Source organism: Sebastes fasciatus, chromosome 14, assembly GCF_043250625.1.
Source record: "Sebastes fasciatus isolate fSebFas1 chromosome 14, fSebFas1.pri, whole genome shotgun sequence".
Lineage (NCBI taxonomy): Eukaryota > Metazoa > Chordata > Actinopteri > Perciformes > Sebastidae > Sebastes > Sebastes fasciatus.
In genome coordinates, this window is record NC_133808.1 from 12560838 (window position 1) to 12581849 (window position 21012).

The 21012-nt window shown below is 41.5% G+C and overlaps 1 protein-coding gene across 2 annotated transcripts; it reads right to left on the reverse strand.

Annotated features, from left to right (window-relative positions):
• Nucleotides 1-509: 509 nt before the first annotated feature.
• On the reverse strand, nucleotides 510-20397 carry inpp4aa (inositol polyphosphate-4-phosphatase type I Aa). Of its 2 annotated transcripts, XM_074658890.1 has the most exons (24): nucleotides 20260-20397; nucleotides 13474-13754; nucleotides 13323-13367; nucleotides 11471-11589; nucleotides 11250-11366; nucleotides 11039-11118; nucleotides 10805-10922; nucleotides 10145-10235; nucleotides 9883-10030; nucleotides 8432-8562; nucleotides 7725-7829; nucleotides 7533-7641; nucleotides 7418-7435; nucleotides 7120-7306; nucleotides 5469-5750; nucleotides 5239-5386; nucleotides 4909-4941; nucleotides 3920-4092; nucleotides 3676-3799; nucleotides 3171-3438; nucleotides 2212-2309; nucleotides 2012-2124; nucleotides 1774-1928; nucleotides 510-1691 (listed from the first exon to the last, which is right to left on the reverse strand). In XM_074658890.1, exons 2-24 carry the CDS (start codon nucleotides 13571-13573, stop codon nucleotides 1559-1561), a joined length of 2895 nt encoding a protein of 964 aa, XP_074514991.1. In that variant the 5' UTR covers nucleotides 13574-13754; nucleotides 20260-20397; the 3' UTR covers nucleotides 510-1558. The 2 variants fall into 2 exon arrangements, with proteins under 2 accessions (XP_074514991.1, XP_074514992.1); XM_074658891.1 differs by lacking the exon at nucleotides 7418-7435.
• Nucleotides 20398-21012: the final 615 nt, after the last annotated feature.

Here is a 21012-nt window from a genome sequence, read left to right on the forward strand (position 1 = left end):
ATATGTTTATAGAATAATCCGATGCCCACGATTTGTGAACCAGTTCCTCAACGATGCTTCCAATGTAGCATCAGAAGACCCTCAGAAATCACATTAGCTTAGACATTATTGTAATAATACAAATGTCAGAAAGTGGTGTCAGATATGAACTTTCTAAAGAAGAGCTGTGCTTGTTGTAGAGAGTGTTACGGTGCTGAATATTTATGTGGTTGAAGAAGAAATGTGAGAAGGAGAGACAGTGGGATGGAAACAGACAACGGACTAAAAGCACTGAAATAAACAAAGTAAATGCTTTAGGTCCAGAGAAATATGTTAACATGCAAAGATCGATCTGTTTTGACAAATCTCATCGTCTAATCAAAGCTACACTAGGCAACTTCACATGTAGGCAGCTCCAAATGGCAGCAAGATACATGTCGTCATTTCCTTAAAAACGTATTTTCCAGAAATATATCACATTTTGTAATCACCAATCACACGCCGGCTTGCTGCTGTTATCATTAGCTTAAATTTGTCACTTAAGATCAGATCTGTGGACTCTCAATGCAGCTTTACTTTGTGTTTTAGGAAATGGAAATGAATCCTTTATTAACCTTTTGCCTAGCATAGCTTTAAAGGACAAGGCTGGTATTATTTTTATTTTTATTATTATCAATAAATCCCATTAAAAGACCAAAAACCAACAATGCATTAACTTGTTTGTCAATGCTTTTCCTACTACTTCCTTATCCCGTCTGTGGCCCATTTTATTTTATTTTTAAGTCAGTAATTCCGTAAAACAGCTGGGCACTATAGTTTATAACAAATGTGACTCAAGCAGGAGTAAATAGTGCATTTGTTGGGGACTATTTTCAGGGGTGCATTAATACACATTTGGTGAGCTAGTGAGTTTGCAGGATTTACTCAGAATAAACGACAGTGTCCATGTTCACCACAATGAAGGATAATGAATGACAGTGAGGCTCAGTGTGTATTTAATAGATTTAAACAACAATGGAGCTCTATGGCACACAGGAACAAGCTGCATCAGTAGCCAGTCCTTATCAGTAAGATCAACTCATTGTTGGTTGTGGTCTTAACAAAAATGTAGAATATCTACAGCCTTATCCTTTAAAACACATATAATTGATACAAATCAAATGAAAGCAGCAAGGACAAACATGTGCCCCACATCGTCTTTCTACAGGCTGAGACATTTTGCACATCTTATTTCTAGGAACAGGAGTTAAAATGACTCAGCTTCCTGATGCTACGACTGGTACGGCAGCCAACGGTGTTGTCTGCACACGGGCTACGATGTAACACAGAAAGCCACGTTTACTGGCTGTGAAGTGGCCGTGAAAAGTGTGTGATTATTCTAGTACTACTGGAGGAGAGGGGGAAACCGCTATAAAACAATCTACAGTAGCACTGGCACTTGGACATTAATCATCTTAACAGTGACTAAGCACGAAACAAAGGGCTGTTGTTCCAGTTTGTGTTTGTTTTTTTGTTTGTGTGGTGCTATCATCATTATCCCCTTCAGTCTTTTGGTTTTCCTCCAGTTAGAAGAGTCCACTTAGGTCTCGACTTTCCCGTACGTGCCCTCCGGAGGGCGATACTGTTTGGGGAAGGCCTTGAGCTGGAGAGAGTTAAAGGCGTATTTACGACATCCCACATTCTTCATGGTGTTCTCTCTTCTGCAGCCCTCACTGTGGAGAAACAGAGGGTATGTATTATCTATTTCTATAATGGTGGAGGGGTTATAACATCTTTCATCTTTCATCAGCTGACCTGCGCATACAGTCCAAGGCCTGGTAGAAGACCTGTGGTGCGAGGGCGTGCTCCTGCTGCAGGATCTGACACTGCTCCAGGGTAAGGGACATGGCTGTGCGGTCCTTGGCGCTCTTACAGCTGGTGAAGCGCACTCCGTTCAGGCGGCGACACGCCTTCGGGGGTTCAGAGAAAGAGATTAGAGGAGGAAGACGGAGCTTTTAAATGTGCATAGAGAAGACACGGGAAGCGAGTCTACCTCGGCTGCTTGCCACAAAATCTCCACGTTCTTGCTCTTCTTGGAGTTCACGTTTTGGCTCAGCTGTTTAAGCAGCTCGGGCACACCGGTGGTGCTGCGGGAGCGAGGCAGGCCTGAGGAGAGAGCAGGGGTGGAACGATGAGTTAAATATGAGAACAAGATCCTTCTGATCAAAGTGTTTTGCATGTATATAAACTCACAGTCTTCTGGCAGGACCTCTTTAAACTGGTCGTAGTACGAGCTGAGGCGAGTCATGCTCTCCATGTTGATCACCTCTTGTAGTGACGTGTCTCCAAACCTGGACACACATTTAATATATTACAGTTGTAATCTTTCATGACTATCACACTTGTTCCGCCCTAAATAAGTAATGTAATTTCAAAATATTTCATCGCTCTACTGTACGACGTATGCAGGTTTAATGGGTTTTAAACTAGAGTTCAACAAGTTGGTCATTTGCAGAGATTTTCTTTTATATTTTGCGGTTTCTTAATTGTTTTTTTTCTAGGGACAAAATATTTGAAACATTTTTTAAAGCCTCTGAATACCCACACAGGTGTTTTCAGTTATTCTGACTGATTAGACCTCTGCTCAGGTTGAAGGTAGGTGAAGCTATGATGGGAATCTATTAGGTCACTAATATTCATCTACTAATAAGAATGTTAAAGGTGCAATTTGTCCTGCCCTAACAGGTGCAACAAAGCTAACAGGAGACTCAGGAAGATGTCACTCAATTAGTCTATATACGCCCACCAAGTCCTGAGAAGAGGTCTCATCAGCCAGATTAACTAAAAACACCTGTGAGGGTGTTCAGAGGCTTTAAACATATTGTTTTCATATAGAAAACCTCATGAAAAAAACTGAAAAACAACTCCAAAAGACAAAAGCTATTTGAATAATTCAGCTCTTTGCTGAATTATTCAACATTTATACAACCTGACGTTTAAAGAGTGAGTCATTTTGAGAAAATGGCCATTCCACTTTTTTATATGGTAAAAGCACTTTGATAAATAGGTGTATAATAGGTATGTTTATAGTGACCATAATGTCAAAGAATTGACCTACACCTGCCATTTTCCTCTGGTGTGCCCTTTCTCCTCCATGTTCTTTCTGTCCTCAAACCCTCAACTTCTCCTGTCCTCTGATCTCAGCGACTCACCTCTCAGCCATCGTCTGCTGCTCGTTGATCCCCACGTTGAACAGGACGGGCTGCACGCGCAGCAGCATCCCGTTCTGGATCTCCCGCGGCAGCGTGTCGAACATCGCCCCGGGCATCGGGACCCTGACGTTGAAGCCGTTCCTGTTTCCCGTGATCACCGGCAGCATGTCTGGAGCGAAGCCCGAAGACGCCTGGGTAACTTTAAAGGTGACATTTCTCAGGTCCATCACTCCAACGCTCATATCCTCCAACATGGCCAGCTCCTCACCTTAAAGAAACAAGGAGTCATCACGGAAAGGTAACACAAAGAACATGCACTCAACCAAGGATGTTATAGTTTTGGTCCTGTATGTTTGCTTGATATCTCAAATCTAACTCTAGATTTAACATTTCTTAACATTTAAAACCTATTTCTGCAAGATTTTACAGCCTTGGTGGAGGTGTGCACTCTCATAGTGCTGTGTGTTGATACATTTCCAAACAACCACACATGCACACAAGTTACCATAAGTGCTGAGCAGGCCCTCGTACTGCACCAGTAAGCCGATGGTGGGCAGCTGCTTGAGGAAGCCTGAGTCACAGAGAGAGGTCCTCAGCTTGATAACGAAGCCGCAGATCAGCGCCGTCAGCTGGAAGAAGCACAACTCATATCAATATCAGCGATTACTGCTCATGTTTTTAATGCATATTAATTATCCCAAACTACACGTGTACTGTATGAAAGACAGAATAGATAGAAGTTGGCGGACCGTCTGACAGAAGACGACGTCGCGGCGGTACTGTAGGGTGAGGCTCATGGCGATGGTGGGGGCGCTGTCCTGCATCAGCAGAAACACCATGGCCTTCTTGGCTTTGTCGCTCATCAGAGACGCACAATCTGTCAGCGTGGTGAGGAGAGGGTACAGGGCGTCGCTCCACTCACCTGCAGACACGGCACACAGCATTTAATACACATGAATACACACAGGGAGCGTGCAAACACTATAAAGAAAAATATTTAATAAACATGTGCATCTGTATTTAATGACTTTGACGTATTTAAAAATTAACAATTTAAAATTAATTAAATCCAATCTACTAAAATCACATTATATTTGGGCCACAGAGAGAATACTTCTACTTATCTTTGTATTCTGTTTACAAGAGAATGGAGGAAGTGCCGGGTGCATCATATGGAAAATACGCTCAATTTCAAACTTTTTTAATGTTTAATGATGAATATATACAAAATAAATATCAATATATTTGTCCTGGAAATTTCCTGCAAACTTATCTGCATATCAAGCATCCCCACATGGACTTATGACCGCAACATTTGCAGATATCCTTGAAAATGACCACATTTTTAAATTCTCGTTTGAAATATTATTATTGTTTTTTTTAAGTTGGTTAAAATTTATTACGTAATGTCTTAATACAATTAGTCCTATTTTTCTTTTTTTCTATATTGTAAACAATTCTATTTTACACATAACTAATACATTATATAATGCTGTATTTTAACATTTCAAACAAAAATCAAATTGCAGGAATACATTTTTTATGTACTTTGTACTATCTTTTAATCATATTTCATATAAGGATGTTCCTTTTTGTTTTTATTTATGTAAAGCACAACTGAATTGCCTATGTGTACATAATGTGCTAGACTGTAGATATAAACTTGCTATTGTTATTTGGGTTTAATCCTCCGTCCAGCACATACAAGGATGATTTGTAAAGGAAATATTGGTCTCACCTGGGGACTTCTTTTCTACCTCTGGGCTGACTTCTGCGAGTGAGAGAAAGTTTGTTTAGATACACATCCAGTGACACTGAAGCAGTTGATTATGATTATAAGAAGATGATGATGATGATGATGATGATGATGATGATGATGGTGATGGTGCTTCTTGGTTACTATGGATACCTCATGAGAGTGACACATTCATAACAACCCTCTGATCTTTGTACTCATCAGTGAGATTGATCAGTACATCACTCACTACCCATACAGCAGTCTGTGTGTGTGTGTGTGTGTGTGTGTGTGTGTGTGTGTGTGTGTGTGTGTGTGTGTATGTGTGTGTACCTTTCTTAGTGCTACCCGGCTCCTCGCTGGCCAGCAGGAAGACATCCTCCGAGCTGCTGTCGCTCTGGATTTTGTCTCGCTGCAGCAGCCGGTCTACCCTCTGGATCACACACTCCAGGCTCTTATCAACATTTAGCCAAACCTTCTCCTGCACACAAACACATTTACAACAAATGAACATAAAGCAACACACACATGAACATCAAAGAGGCAGATGGACTTTCTCTTACCCACTCCTCCTCTTGCACATCTGCCTGCAAGGAGGCACGCTTGTTTTTACTCCCTCCGTTGCCCTCCGGAGGAGCCATGTGGCGAGAAGGCGAGATGGCAGCACGAGACGGGGAGGTCGGGTGGCGGGAGGGGGAGCGCGACGGGGAACGAGAGGAGGGTGAAAGGGAAGAGGAGGACGGGGACGGGGTGCTTTGCAGAGTGGACTCTGGGCGGGCGGCCGCCAGGGCGAGGATGGCTGAGGCCAGCAGCTTGGAATCGCACACGGTCACCAACTGACGAGTCTGCAAGAGGAGAGGGAGAGGAAATAGAGAGACTGGTAACAGTGGTGATGCTGTGGGCATTAACTGAACAGTGATTTGGGGCAAAAAATGCTCTTTAAAGTTCATAAACTGTGACATTAAAAATCAGTGAGAAAAGGCAGAATACATTTTTTACTTTATTTTCCGTAAGAAGTGTGTGATTTTTGAAATTATTATTATTTTTTTGCATAAAACAATGTCTATGAGATCCAATGGAATCCAAAATGACTGCTATGCCCTGCTTCTGAGAATCTGCCTTGTCTAAATCAAGCAAAAAAATCTATGTGATCCTGCCTGGAGCTCTGAACCAAGCTGATTTTTATCTGTATTTTCTCTCAATATTGCATCAACGCTTGAGTTTGTGGCTGTAATCCAGGTTGGTGGACTTCTGGACCTACTAGGACTCTGACAAACAGGCCTGACTGGTCATCAACTGCTGGTACAACCTGAGCACAACCTGCTAAGTGCTAGTTAACCGTGTCTCGTGGTAAAAACAAAAAGAACGCCACCAGCAATGAAGATTTTGTAAATATGGAAGTTTTGAAGGACATGCTTGAACAGCAAAAACACTTCTATGTGGAAATGCTGAACCGACAAGAGGCAAACTTTACATCTAGAGACTACGACTGAATCATGAAAGAGGTCCAGCAATTAACATCCAGCCTGCAATTCTCCCAAGCTCAATTCGATGAGTTACCTCATGTGGAAAAGAAGGTTAGATTACTGGAAACGCAACTGCAGTCCATGTCATCTCAGTGCAAGGTCAGTGAAAACAATGACATCATTTCCAAAATGGATTATTTAGATTATCAGAACAGAAGAACTCATCGAGATAAGTGGTTGGTTTAACTGTAAAAAATTATTTCTCAATATTAAGAAAACATATTGTGTTCTCCTTGGTACTCTGCCAGGGAATGATTAACAGCCTTTAAACATAAAAAATAATGATACTATTATTGACGAGGTGCAGTCTACACGATTTCTGGGTGTACAGCTTGATGAGCCTCTATCTTGGAAAAACAGATCAGCACAGTTACTAATAAAATTGTAAAAAGGTGTTGGTATCTTGGGAAAAGTCTGACATATGATGAATATATATATATATATATATATACAGTGTATATATATACACAGTATACCTGTATATGTTTTACAGTATTCTATTAGTCCTTTTTTTCTACTGCGCTCGACTGCAAACATTTTATTTAAAGACATTTTTGGCTTGCAATCACTGATCGTTTCTAAGAGGCAATAAGAGTTGAGAAAAAAAGTCGAGAGCTCGAGGAATCGGTGGACGCCAGAGGGAGAGTGAAAAAGAAGAAACTATAACGCGCTCTGAGCGCTCTCCTACCTTCTCTGACAGGATGGCGAGGGTTCTCTCCAGAGCGTTGGCTGAGCGCTCCTTGGCGGCTCGAGACAGACGTTCAGCGTAGTAACACACTTGTGTCTTCAGAGTGTTTATTTGGCCAATCAGCTCCTTCGCTTTCACGACATCCTGAGGCTGGTACGCCATTCGTTTAGAGCCAGAACCAGCAGAGCTTTGGGTGTGTGTGAAAGATAGAGACAGATAAGATAAGTACTGAATGGCAAACACAGCAGTGACAAAAAAAACACACAACAAATTTATAATACAACACACGTAATCTCACCTTTCCTCCACATAAATCCTGATTGAGTAAGGCAAAAAAAAAAATCACAAACAGAGATAAATTATTCTCTCATAAATCCATGAAGCTCATGTGTTTTCTGCTTTGCTCTACTCACTGTTTCCTGGCTTCTTCAAGTTTGTGCAGCAGTTTCCGGAGGCCGCAGCCTTTAAAGCCTTGATGATGGGCTGCTGGTGCACCAATAGTCACAACATCGTATGTCCGGTCTGATCAGAGGACAGTAATACAGAGGATGGAATAAGATACTGACTAAACAATATCATTAAAACCTTGCAGTACAAATACCTACCATAGCCAGACTCTCCCTGTACTCTCATCCTCTGGATGTGCAGGTTAGTAGGAATAAACTCCAACTTCTTCTCAGCTTTCAAGGTACTAGACTTAAATGAAGGACCTGGAGGGAGCAGAAAGGAGGAAAGACGTTCTTTGTATCTGTACATACCGTAATAGGGTATAGATACATCTTAATGTGATATTTTACATTAAAGGGGCACTCAACGATTTAGTATTGCACTTTCATAAAATTGTTCAAACTGTAAGAGACATGTAAAAAAAAAAATCAATGGTCAAAATTGATGTGGCAGAGGCCAAGTTTTAGTCCCTAATAGGGGTCAAGCTCCAAAAACACTGGATCTTACACTTCCCACAATGACACTTAAAAGCATCTTTTTGTTAGTCCCATAGAAATAGATTAAAATCAATGTAGCAGGATTGTCAGAGCGGCGGCCAATTTTATGTGTAGCCTACCGTTGTAGCGGGCTAACTTCCATATAAACTACACCGAATTACGGCAAGTCGCTGACTAGCTGAGGTGAGGTTTTGCAGCAAAGAGCAGCAGAGTAGTAACGTTATGAAGCATAGAGAGCCAGAGTAAATGAGTTTCTTCACAGGCTGTGAAGTAGGCTACTCCCTGTGACTGATTGACTTCGACATGTAAAACTGGTGGAGTGCCCCTTTAAAGCGATACGTTATAAACAGCTTAATTGTGTTTCTAACCTTTGTATTCGTGCAAGTCACTTATGGTCTCCTGGTAGGTGAGGATGATGGTCTGATACTGAGTGATGATCTGCCTCCTGAGGTTCTCCCAGCATGCAGACAGCTCGCCCAGTTCCTCCAGCTCACACACCCTGCACACAACACACTTACGCATTTACGATCAAGACATCCAGCTGATGCACTGATGATCTCACAGCTTGCTGTTAGTGCAGCTTTTTCAATTAATGTCTGCAGTTGAGCAGGTCCAACGTCTCAAAACACCAACATTACAAGCAACCATTAGTGAAAACGGCAGCAGTGGGAGTCGTAATGATGATGTTTCTTTGACCGTATGATGATGATACAATAATAGAGTACAAGAAGAATATATAGTTCATGATATATCACACATTTCAGTTTAATGTCTACAAATGAGACATACGCACTGTAAGAGGTTGCAATATACAGTAAATCTGACAGTATCATATCTTTCCACACTTTAAACTACGTAAGCGGTACATCAAGAAGGACGTTTTTACAAGATACTTTATGGAAAACTGGAAAACTGGATTTGCACTAGGAAGTGACAGTACAGATCAGTGTACGAGATATCAAATAAAGGAAAATGAAAGTTACAAAAGAACGAAGACTGTAAAAGGTGAGACTGGTGGCTGAGACCGAGACAATCAAAATCAAAACAACCAAGACACCAAGACAAGTTGGAAATTGTCATTAGACTGGACTCAAATACTGCAGCCCTGACAAAGAGTAGCAGGTAGACATAGCTTTGCTTTAAAGGGTCACTGCGCTACAACACCCTGCTGCTCCTATGCCTGTAGACATTATAAGAAGTGGATGTAGTCACCATGACGTCACCCATTGGTTTGTTGGCTATGGTTTTGAAGCCTCGAGTTCGGCATTTTGGCCACGCACTCTTGGTGTTTTACAACCAGAAGTGACACGAGAGGGTGGAGCTAAGTACAACCAAACGCTAAATATGACATATTTAGGTGACAAAAATATTACAATTAACTTTCATGAACTGAAAACACACTGTGAAAGGGTTAAAGATGAAAACACAGACAACTCCCAGACTGGACAATGCCGTGGTAGCGACCTGTCAATCACAAGGTAGCCACGCCCTAAAGCATCCCCTGCTTTATGCTCTAAATGGGACCATAATTTACTAAATGAACATCATGCTGTATTGAAGAAGACTTGAAACTAGTGATTAAGACCATAAACTCATGTTTACAATGTTTACTGAGGTAATAAATAAAGTGAGAAGTAGGCTCATTTTCTTATAGACTTCTATACAAGCAGAGGAGTCGCCCCCTGCTGGCTAATAGAAAGAATGCAAGTTTAAGGCACTTCTGCATTGGCTTCACTTTTCAGACCCGGAGGTTGCCCACTGTCCTATACATAGATGTTGAAGCTTCTGATCAATATATCAAGATAATTTTCAACGTTACCTGACGGCGTCTTCCTCCAGCAGCAGCTTGACAAACTGTCGTGGGATATGCAGGGAGAGCGCGCTCTCCGCCATCTGCTCCAGGATCCGAAGGTGGTTGCCGTCCGTGGTGGGGAGCCGGTACGTTCGTGACATGACACCCCCGAACGCTGAAGCAGACCGAACCATACTATCACAGCCATGAATCACCAGGACACAGCTAGCAATCCAGTTACTAAACTCTCACATAGTGATACAGGTTGATATTTAGTTCATATACTCACCAGCCTTTAGCAGCGGGTCTTTACACAGAGATGAAGACTTGGATTTAATGCCCATGGATTCAGTCAGGCTTTCATCGACAGGGAGAACCATCTAACACACACATATACACAAAAAAAATCACTATCATGTTTTGCCTAAAGAGAAACTTCATGTGTCTTTCTTTCCTCATTCATTGATCTGTGACCTGTTATTAAAACATTACAACCAGAAATAGGCGGAGGGCGGATATACTCTACTTAACCAGGCAAAACAATAAGAGGTTAAATAGATATTCAAGGGCTGCAACTATTATGTTTATTATCAATTAATCTGCAGATTATTTTCTTGATTTCTTGATAATTGTTTGTCCTAAAAAAAAAAGTGAAACATGCCAATCACAGTTTTCAAAAGCCCAAAGTGATGTCATCAAACAGTTTGTTTTTGTTCGACAGTCAAAAAATAAATAAATTAATTAATTAATTAATTAATTAATTTTAAAAATAAATATATATGTAAATATATATATTTTCATAAAATATATATATAAAAAATAAATAAAAAGGGCTTAAATGATGACTCGATTACAAAAAATATTATTTTTCTGTCAATCTAATAATCGATTGATCAACCAATCACTTCAGTTTTAATACTTTCAAGTATTTCTGTCCTGACTCACTCACCCTCCCATTAACCGTGTCTCCTCTCTGTAATCTTGCAACAGGAGCTCTCTGCTCACGCTTCTCCTCTATCTGCCAGGCGATGACGGTGATGTTGCCCACGCGCTCGTTCTCCGCCGACCTGACCCACAATGACACCGAGTGAGTTAAACATCCCTAAACCCAAAATCCAGCAAGCGGTGCCGTGTCCATCATTATGTCACTGATAGAGGAAGAGGGCACAGTGTGTTGTGTTACCTGAGAGTCAGGTGCAGTCTGTGGTGTTTGTCCTGCAGCAGCTCTTTCACAGAAAACATGGACGAACCGAGCATGTACATCTGCCACATAAAAACACACACACACCCAAAAGATTTAGAGGATTTCACCCACATAAGTGAAGACTATACAGGATTTGAGTAGATAAGAACTAAGGAAATGTGAAGACAAGTGGTTTTGTGTTGGGGCTTACCGTGCCCTGTGTGCGGTCCTTTACATCGTAGACAGAGAGCTTGACCTGAGTCTGCTGATTGACCTGAGAGTCCTGAAAGAACGCCACGCTGCTCAGGAAGATGGGGTTACTGGTGCCCTGAAGACAGACAGAGACAGACAGAGAGCGGGAGAGAGGTGGTGAACTGGTTTTGAAGTCTCCAACAGCAGGCAGGAAGCAAGAGAAAGCGAACAGTGGGGTACCTCTATGATTTCAGTTTGAGCGTGCTTGGTCCAGAAGGCCTGGGGCGGAGTGGTGCAGCTGACGGCGACGAAGCTGGTCGGCTTACGGTCCAGAGAGGGAGTGACCAACTCGCTGCAGGCTGCAGAGACATAAAGTATAAACACAGGAAGAGATTACAGGCGGTGGGATTTAATGGTGGGGTGGTCACTAATCCTTGGGCCAAGGGAGGAATTGAATACAGTATTTTTGAGTTGTTACGACTTGACAAGCAGCTGTTGTTTCTAGCAATGCTTTTTGGTTGGACAAGTGATAACAATTAAACAAGTCTTTCCACACAAAAGGGTGTAGTCACCTCTTGACAAGGTCATCCTTCATCCTTTAAAGTAGCATCACATGGTGTTTTTGCCCAATAATGGGAAGCTGTAAACATTGATACTAAATCAATAATGTGAACATGTTAGCAAACACTTGCCTATTTACAGACATGGAGCAACCTTATCGTTCATTTGGAGGTGTGTTTCTGGGTGAATGTAAGTCCAATATTTACTCTCCTTTTAGGACTCAACTCTGTCTTTGAAACTGTATAATATCCTGCTGTGTCCAGTTGGGCTGTAAAACCTAAACAATTAACTGAAAGATGCTAAAAAAGTGCAGTGTAACTACCAGCACATTACACAAAAATAACAATTAACAATATTGATTATTGCAGCTTTAAAGAATAAGGCTTAACTATTATTCTTTCATTTCTTATTGTCAACAAATCCCAAACTCTTTCTTGCACAAAATCTGGGAAAGTGGGATATTGTTGTCGTCAGGGCCACAACCAAGGTTTTAGATTAGTAGTACTGTATAAGAGTTGATAATTGTCTTGCTACTTTTCTATTTTGATTGATTTGAGCCTTTTGAAACTTGAGTGGGTGTTTTCTTTGTGTGTGATCATGGACACACCTCCGACCCAGCTGTGGATTATCATGCAATTATGTTCTGTATTTAAAGGGTAAATTTGGTATTTTTCAAATTGAACCCTGTTTTACTATGTTTTGTGTCTAACTGACAAATAGTGACAACAATTTCTGAAATTGGTCCAGTGTTGAGGTAAAGCGCTGTAGACGGCAGCAATATGGTGCTATTGGGGCAAGCTGGCACCGTCATTTACGTCCTCTAAAAGTGCTTGTTTATGCCATGACAGGCTCTGATTATTGAAGTGTCTGACATTATGGAAAGAGTCTCGCTGGAGGAGAAGTCTCGTTCTGAAATCTGGCGAGGTGACGTGTTGCCGGAAGAAAACAGTAAAATAGTGGAATACATCCGCGAGTGCCAACCGGACAGAGTTTGTTGTGTTGAGCAGGACTTAGACACAATAACAAACAGACTGGATCAAGAGAAAGTAAGAAAAACATTTTCTTTCTCTGTAGGTTTCTTTCCATAATGTTGTCAGACACTCTGAGCCTGTCAGTGGCAAAAACAAGTATTTTTAGTGAACGCAACGTCACATTGACGCTGCTCACTTGCCCTCACAGCTCGTTTCGTGGCTGCCGGTTACAGCGTTCTCCCTCAATACTGGACCAATTTCAGAAATTGTTGTCCCTATTAGTCACTTAGACACAAAAACATGGGAAAATAGGGTCCAGGTTGACCAGGTTACCCTTTAAGCACGGTGTCACTTTATGATTGTTTATGTCTTGAAAGAGGTCCTTGTGACCAAAACATCCACATAAATCAATGCAGAGGTGATAAGTGTGTGCAGGAATTTACTTTTTTGTTTGGAAGTGGATCTTTGGGGTAATTAATTCCCGGCACCACAAAGGAGACAAAGCCAGTGGTGTGTGTGTGTGTGTGTGTGTTGCCTTCTACTCTTCCTCCTGAACTTACCCACACTAAACTCCAGCACAGGCTCGTCTGGATCCTGACTGTTGCCTGCAGGATGGAGAGAAAAGAGGAGGGGGAGATAGTTTTTCTAACGCCTTGTTATTTCATCACCAATGAAGTAAACAGGTTACCATGGCAGCAGTTACTTAGTTACCCGAGAGAGCCAGCCCCATCATCTCAGCTGAGAGATCAAACGTATTGGCCCGGTAGACCGACCACGGCCGATGGCGGGGGCTGCGCTCCTTCCCGGACATGGTGGCTTCACGTCGGGACTGAGGATGAGCTTTAGAATAAAAGGAGCTGAAGAGCGGAGCGATGTCGAGCAGACTCCAAATCCAAACTCCAGTCTGTCACGCCAGCTCTTTGTGTCTTTATGTCCACGCTGGTTTCCTTTGTGTGTTGATCTGAGCGGTCACACGTTTGTCAATGATGAACCTGAAAGAACATCAAAGTGATCATCTGCTGTCCCCATAGAAACAGCCGAGACAGACTGGACATCTTTGATACTGATGTCATCCTTTCATCGAGACGGCAGCTGAGCTCAGAGAAATTAGACAGAATTAGAAAACTGCTTGTAATTTGAAGGTTGCTGCTGGCTGCACACATGCTCAGCATCACATTACAGTCGTCAATACGCAAGGTTAAAGCAATGAATAACGAATGGAAGTTGGCATGATGCTCCACTCTGAGATGAGCAGCGCATATGAGTAGTTTCCTGTCAGACTGATCTCTTTCCCTCTGATAATGTGCTAATATAGGCAGTGGAAATAAAATTCAGTGGGGGAAAAGTGTGACTTTTCACACAGCTGTTGGAAATGAAACAGAGAGCTGCAGTACACTGAATCTTCACCTTCCATCTCCTGATGCTATTTGTGCTTTCCTGGTGTTTTTTCTTCTTTTGGACAAACGTCCACGCACGCACAGACATTTAGATACTGAGGTAAATGTCTTTTATGAATTAAGCCAATCTGCTCCAGACATAACAGATAACCTCGTCATGTGGAGGCACAAAGAAGCATCAGTTATTTCCCAAGTAGCTTCCCGGACACCGTAGGAATTGTCTCACACAACTTTCTTTTTTTTAATCTAAACTTATAATTCAGTATTTTATGCCCTTGTTGCTGTATGGGAAGATTTTTAGTATGAAGAACCTTGTGTCTAAACAGTGCCAATAATCAAAAGTAAAGCACTTCTTACAGCCACTAAAGGAAACAAAAACTAGAATTGTTTGCCTCCGCCAAACACTCATGTTGCAGTTTACATCCATGTCTGTCCAAAATGTTATCACTTCATCCTATTAATTAATTATTACTAAAGAAATATTGTGAAATTGTCATAATTAGCATATGAATTCTTGAGTCATGTCCAAAAATGTATTTTGTGAGGTCACAGTGACCTTTGACCACCAAATTCTAACCACCAAACGCCGTCAGCGTCACTTTTCGGTTTTTCTTAATGTTGTGAATTGAACAAAACACTTATTTAGGATTGCGAAACAAAACCACTTAGTTAGGTTTAGGGAAAAAAAAACATGGTTGGGCTTAAGATTACAGTGAAAATGTGACTTGACGTTGTGAACACGGGACACGAACGAACAGCTGATTGTAAAGTGAAATTGAAATGTAACTCACGAGACACAAACAGCGGTCTCCTGGATGAAAGCTCTGTGTTGTTGAACCTGTCCACCTCCTCTCCCACCCACCCTGTGTGTCTCTTTCACTCTTTAAACTACGTCAACACACCACTTTCCCTGTATATTTACTGCTGCCGCAGATGGGTTTACATTTTAGTTAATCGAAAGTACGTCACATACTGGCGCTCAAGGGGTGCCTTGTACGGCGGTATCGTACACCGACGACCGTGGCAAAGCGTTGGTATTTGACGCCCTGATGTACGTACGCACAACACAAAAACATAATGCCTCTGGCCACGGCTGTTGCCTGCGCGGAGGCATAAAAATGACGATGCGACAATTAATGTATATGTTGTCATCTTCTGAAGAGCATGAACTTTCTCGCCCGTGTTCTTTAAATCTTTGAGTATAATTGAAAGTGTCACATAAATGTACCACAAAGGATGACATAACTTGTTATGGACTAGTGCTCATGAACAGGAAGTTCTGACCTGCCAGTGGTGTGACACAAATGGTCAGGGGGCCAACAAAAAAATCATCAGGGGGTCTTAAAGAGACAAGCGCTAAAATGGAGCGTTTCAGACAGAGGGTGAATACAGGATTATTCAGACAGACAGTATGAGAAAAACAATGTGTTTTTTTAACAATACAGCATGTAAACATGTTCTAGTAGAAACCCAAAATACAAGTTTGAACCTGAAAATGAGCATGATATGTCCCCTTAAACATCTATCTTAACATATGAGAATTCAATGAAATCATCTTTTCATGATAGAAACGATGCCGGCTTGTTTATTACAACCTCCTCACTTAAACCACACACGCTTGGGCCTTACATAACTATTATTATTCCACCATATCCAGTAAGTGCTTGTGGTGTAACCGTGACACTCACTTGTTATGTCGGATGCTTATTTTTGGACAACGATGCAAAAGCCACAACGTAAAAGAGCTGCTCATGTTGTTAACTAGATAACACGGCACCTGCCAAATGTATGTGCAACAGTGAGAGGACAGGAAGCTGAGGCTGTGCCAAGTGTGGCACACACAGAGTGAGAATCAGCAACAAGACAATCAGGCTGTCAGTGTATTGATTTAGCTCCTGCAAAGCACAACTAAGCACAAATATGAACCACAGAAGAAGTGAGGCACAGAGGAAGAAATAGAAATGTGAAAATGTGAAAGGTTAAGAGAAAAGGAAAAGGATGCAGCAAGCGGTCTGATGACTAACCAGAGCTGAAAGGTGATTCAGATCGCCCTTAGAGGTAATGTTTACTTTTCCTGTGGCGAGTCAGATTCAGTTAACATTTCGTCTTTAGTGCTTGTGTGTGTTTCTGTTCATTTGACACTACACCGAGAACAAATGCGTGTGTGCCACCGTGCATTCATGTGTAAGGACTTCAGCATCGGAGGGCTATTTTTACACGTGACTCTGTTTTGACGTCACACGCCGCGCACAAATGAAATCTCCCAGTGACTCACACACACACACACAACACTCAAAGTCATCTGCATAGTCACACACACTAAATCCAGAGTGTGAGCGTGATGCTCTCTGCCAGTTTAATCTCTGCTTTGGCACCTTCGAGTGAGACCAAAACAGATGAACATGACGGCGTGGATGCTCTGCCTCATTAGGCTGTGCGTGGGAGTTATTGTCAATGGGTGCTGTCTTTTAAAATGCTGTAATCTGCCCGGGGCGCTGTAGGGAGCTCTCTAGGAAACCCACAGTGGATCTAATGGAGAGCCACGGGGAGCCCCAGATCATCATCATCATCACATCTGTCTGACGATCAGCTACATGCAGTCTGCTTGAAGGCAGACCAAACGCCAGGGAGTGGTGCTGAAACATTTGGTCAATTAACTGATTCATCAGTAGATGGAAAAGAGATTAACAACAATTTTGATGACTGTTTAATACAAAAAATGGCAAACTTTCTCTGGTTCCACCTTCTCAGATGTGAAGATTTGTTGTTTTCTTTGTTTTACATCATTATAATCTGAATATCTTTGGGTTTTGGTCTGTTGGACGGACAGAACAAAACATTTGAAGACGTCCCGAGCCATTTTATGGAATAAATAACTAATCGATTAATCATAAAAATATCAACCAGAAAAACTAAATCAAAATGGAAAGATTGTTTTTATTATCAATTAATCTGCTGATTATTTTCTTGACGAATCGGTTTGTCTATAACAAAGTGAAAAAATGGCCATCACAATTTCCTACAAACCCAAAATAAAGTTTTCAAAGTGCTTCTTTTATTCGGCCAACAGTCCAAAACCCAATAATATTCAATTTACTGTTACTAATTGATTAATTGACTCATAGTTTCAGCTCTGCAACTAATCATGATTTTCTGCTGATTATTTTCCCTTGGTCTATAAAGTGTCAGAAAATTGTGAAACATGCCCATCACAATTTCCCAGAGCCCAAGGTAACCTCGTCAAAGTGCTTGTTTTATCCGACCGACAGTCCAAAAAACTATAATGATGTAACACGTTGAAGAGCAGCACATTTTCATTTTTGAGAAGCTGAACCAGAGAATATTTGGTATCCTTGCTTGGAAAATGACTGAAGTGATTATTTGATTACCAATGATTCGGCTCTTATTGACAGATAATGATTTGTTGTTATAGATTCCTGGGTTCAAGTTAGGGTTGGGCAATATATCAATATTATATCAATATAGTGAAATGAGACTAGATATCGTCTTAGATTTTGTATATTGTGGCATAAGTGTTTTCTTTTCCCGGTTTTAAAGGCTGCAGATGCAATTCTCTAAACTTACCAGACTGTTCTAGCGGTTCTATTGTCTGCCTTTACCCACTTTGTCAGTATATCCACATTACTGTCTCATTCTGTAAATATTTTGTGAATGCACCAATGGTCAACCCTACAATATCGATATCAAGGTGGCCTATTTGGTCAAAAATATTGTGATGTTTGATTTTCTCCACATCGCCCAGCCCTAGTTCAAGCACCTTAACAGCATCCACACTGATGAAGTGCCACTGAGCAAACTGACCAGGTCCACAGCTGCTGCTCTCTAGGTGACCTCTGACCTCAAAAAGACGAAACAGGTCCGTTGAAGACGGTGACTATTTTGGTTTTCCAGCTTTAAGGAAAGAAGAAGAAATGATGGTGCATGAAGGAAGCAAGTGGAGAGGAGAGGATTCAGGTGGTCCTCGTGGTAGACAGTCCTCTGGGGCGGTCTGGAGACTAAACTGACCCAGTTAGTGAGACTGGCGGCACACAGCTGGCCCCCTGCAGATGCTGTCAGCACCGGCTGCACTGCAGTGCCTCTCTCTCTCTCGGATGTCCTCCTCCTTAACTCACCTCCTCCTCATCCCTTTAAATCTTGTCCCCCTTCTTCTGCTCTGTCATCATTCCTCCCCGGCCCTCTTTCTTTTAGTGCTCTTGTGCCGTCTCTCTCTCTCTCTCTCTCTCTCTCTCTCTCTCTCTCTGTGTCCCCCTGTAACCTCGGTGTCCCTCTCAATTTCAATTTACTGATCCTGTTTCAGTCCAGAGCTGAGCTGTGTTGCCGATGAGTCTGATCTACAATCGCCTACTTGATGTAGAAATGTCTGGCGTAACCATGGACACATGAACGGCAGACTCCATCCACGCATCTATAAACTGCTTTCTGATCGAGTTGATCAAAGAGGAGGATGTTTACTCACAGGAACATTTATCCACACTGAGGAGGAGGTAACGTCACGCATAAAGAAGCTCTTGTTACCCAGACAGCAGTAAACTGAGCATGAGGAAGAAAACTTCGATGATGATGATGATGATGAATGAACTCTTAATGATGCTAAAGGATCACACACAGAGTTATACTGTGGGTGGGTCTTTACTGTAGGTATCAGGAAAAACACTGAGGGCTCAACTAAAGCTGCAGTGGGTAGAAATGGAGCAAATATGATTAAAAAAAGTAAATTTTAAAACGGTCACTATATCCTGACAGTAGTGTATGAGACAGGTAATCTGAAAAAAAAAAATCATGTGCCTCCGTGTCCTCCGGCAATCCTAATGGCATCTGCAATCATTTCACAGACCGGAGGAAAACAACTAATCAGAGTCGAGCTGGAGCTTTGCCGTCTCTGAGCAGCTGTCAATCACTCGCAAACTCCGATCAAACGGTCAAACTAAGAAGCGCGGATCAAATATGAATCAATATTCTGTTACTGTAATGCCTATTTGTCTCATAAAATGTTTTCTGACACATCTTGTAGTGTACTATTTGGCTGTAAAATGAGAAAGTTTGTGACCCGGCAGCTGTGTTGAGATCAGTTGAGGAAATACCAAGCACCGCCCACCAGCCGGAGAAAACTTTTTTCATTTTACAGCTAAACAGTACACTACAAGATGTTTATCTTTAGTGATTGACAGCTGCCTCCATCGAATGAACGCTCTAGATTTTTTAAAGCCTGTAAACAGAGCCATGAGGAGGTGCAGAAGTCTAGTTTTCTCTCAGAACACTTGAATTACAATATGCTGAAAGATTATTATGAGATTTTTGCCGAATGATGCCAAAAACATTCTGCCTACTGCCGCTTTAAGTTCAGAAATCTTCAATTTATCTCTCAAAAATCTGCATCAAAAACACACACAATAGCACACACAGATGCAAAGAGACAGTAAAAGAGGACACAGTTAGAGGTGAAAGTGTAATTTAGTTCCCTCTCTGTTATGAAAAGAGTGAAAACAATGATTTAACAGATCAAATCTTAATCCCTTCCACTCTGTTGGGAGCATCTGGGAGGCCTGCAATGGCGTGACACATTGCTCCATGAGCAACACATCCGGTTTTAGATATAAAATAAATATACATGTAACATTATAATCCTTCATCAAAACCTACTGGCCTTCTGTAAAACCTGTGGGAAACCGTGGCAGCCTGTGTGCGTGGAAATAAACAGGCTGTCCAATAGAAATCTATTTATGGCAGCACTGGCCAATAATATTGTCATTATACTTATAATATTCCCTGACACTGGGACAATAACAACTATTGCGTCATGATGTATCTGCTGATGCTCATCCAGTGATGCTGCTGCATGGTGCTGCAGGACGAACAGTACTAATAAAAACACACGCCCTGGATGGGAATAAAAACACATACGTCGACATTTGAGACCTTGCTATGTGGCTGTAAACATGTCTTATTCTGCTGCTGCTGATGCTGCTGGTGCTGATGATGCTGATGACAGCATCTATAGTGGGAATGAAAAGCCCTCGACAAACCGTCAAATGATGATATGACAGATGAGAAACACACGCAAAAAAGAGACATATCATACCGTTTAGAGAAAGGCGAAGGTTTCTTTTCATATTGATGCGCATCCTGGTTGCTACTCGACGATGTCTGCAGTCAAGACTCGCCCTGACTCCCTCTGACACATCACTGAGACGTAATAGCTCCTCTGGGTGCAGCTCCATCTTCTCTCCACCGGGGGGCGCTGTCTGCTCGGTCTGCAGAGAGACACTGAACCACCACAGAGACCATCACATGATGCTGCTGCTGCTGCTGGAGGTGGAGGACTGGATGTTCAAAGCCTGGGTATTTGTACATCGAGCAAAATAACAACTGTCAATTGAATATTATGGAAACACAAGTTAGGAATTATAAACATGATAAATAATAATAATAATAATAATAATAATAATAATAATAATAATCTTTATTTGTATAGCACCTTTCTAAACATAGTTTCAAAGTGCTTAAACAGATACAATGAAATACAGACAAAATAAAAACAACAATAAAAGAACCAAACATAAAGACCAAATAATGAGAAAACTAACTGGCAACACAGTTACCCTAAAACTTGTATGGAAAATACACAAAAAGGTGACTTGTGTTTATTACAATGTAGACTTTATTGATGTTCTCAGTACAAATGTGTGTCCAGCATATGGACTTTGGTGTTTTAATAAAGAAGGCCTACATGTTTTCCCTTCAGCTTTAAATGTCATAATAATAATAATAATAATAATCTTTATTTGTATAGCACCTTTCTAAACATAGTTTCAAAGTGCGTGCACAGATACAA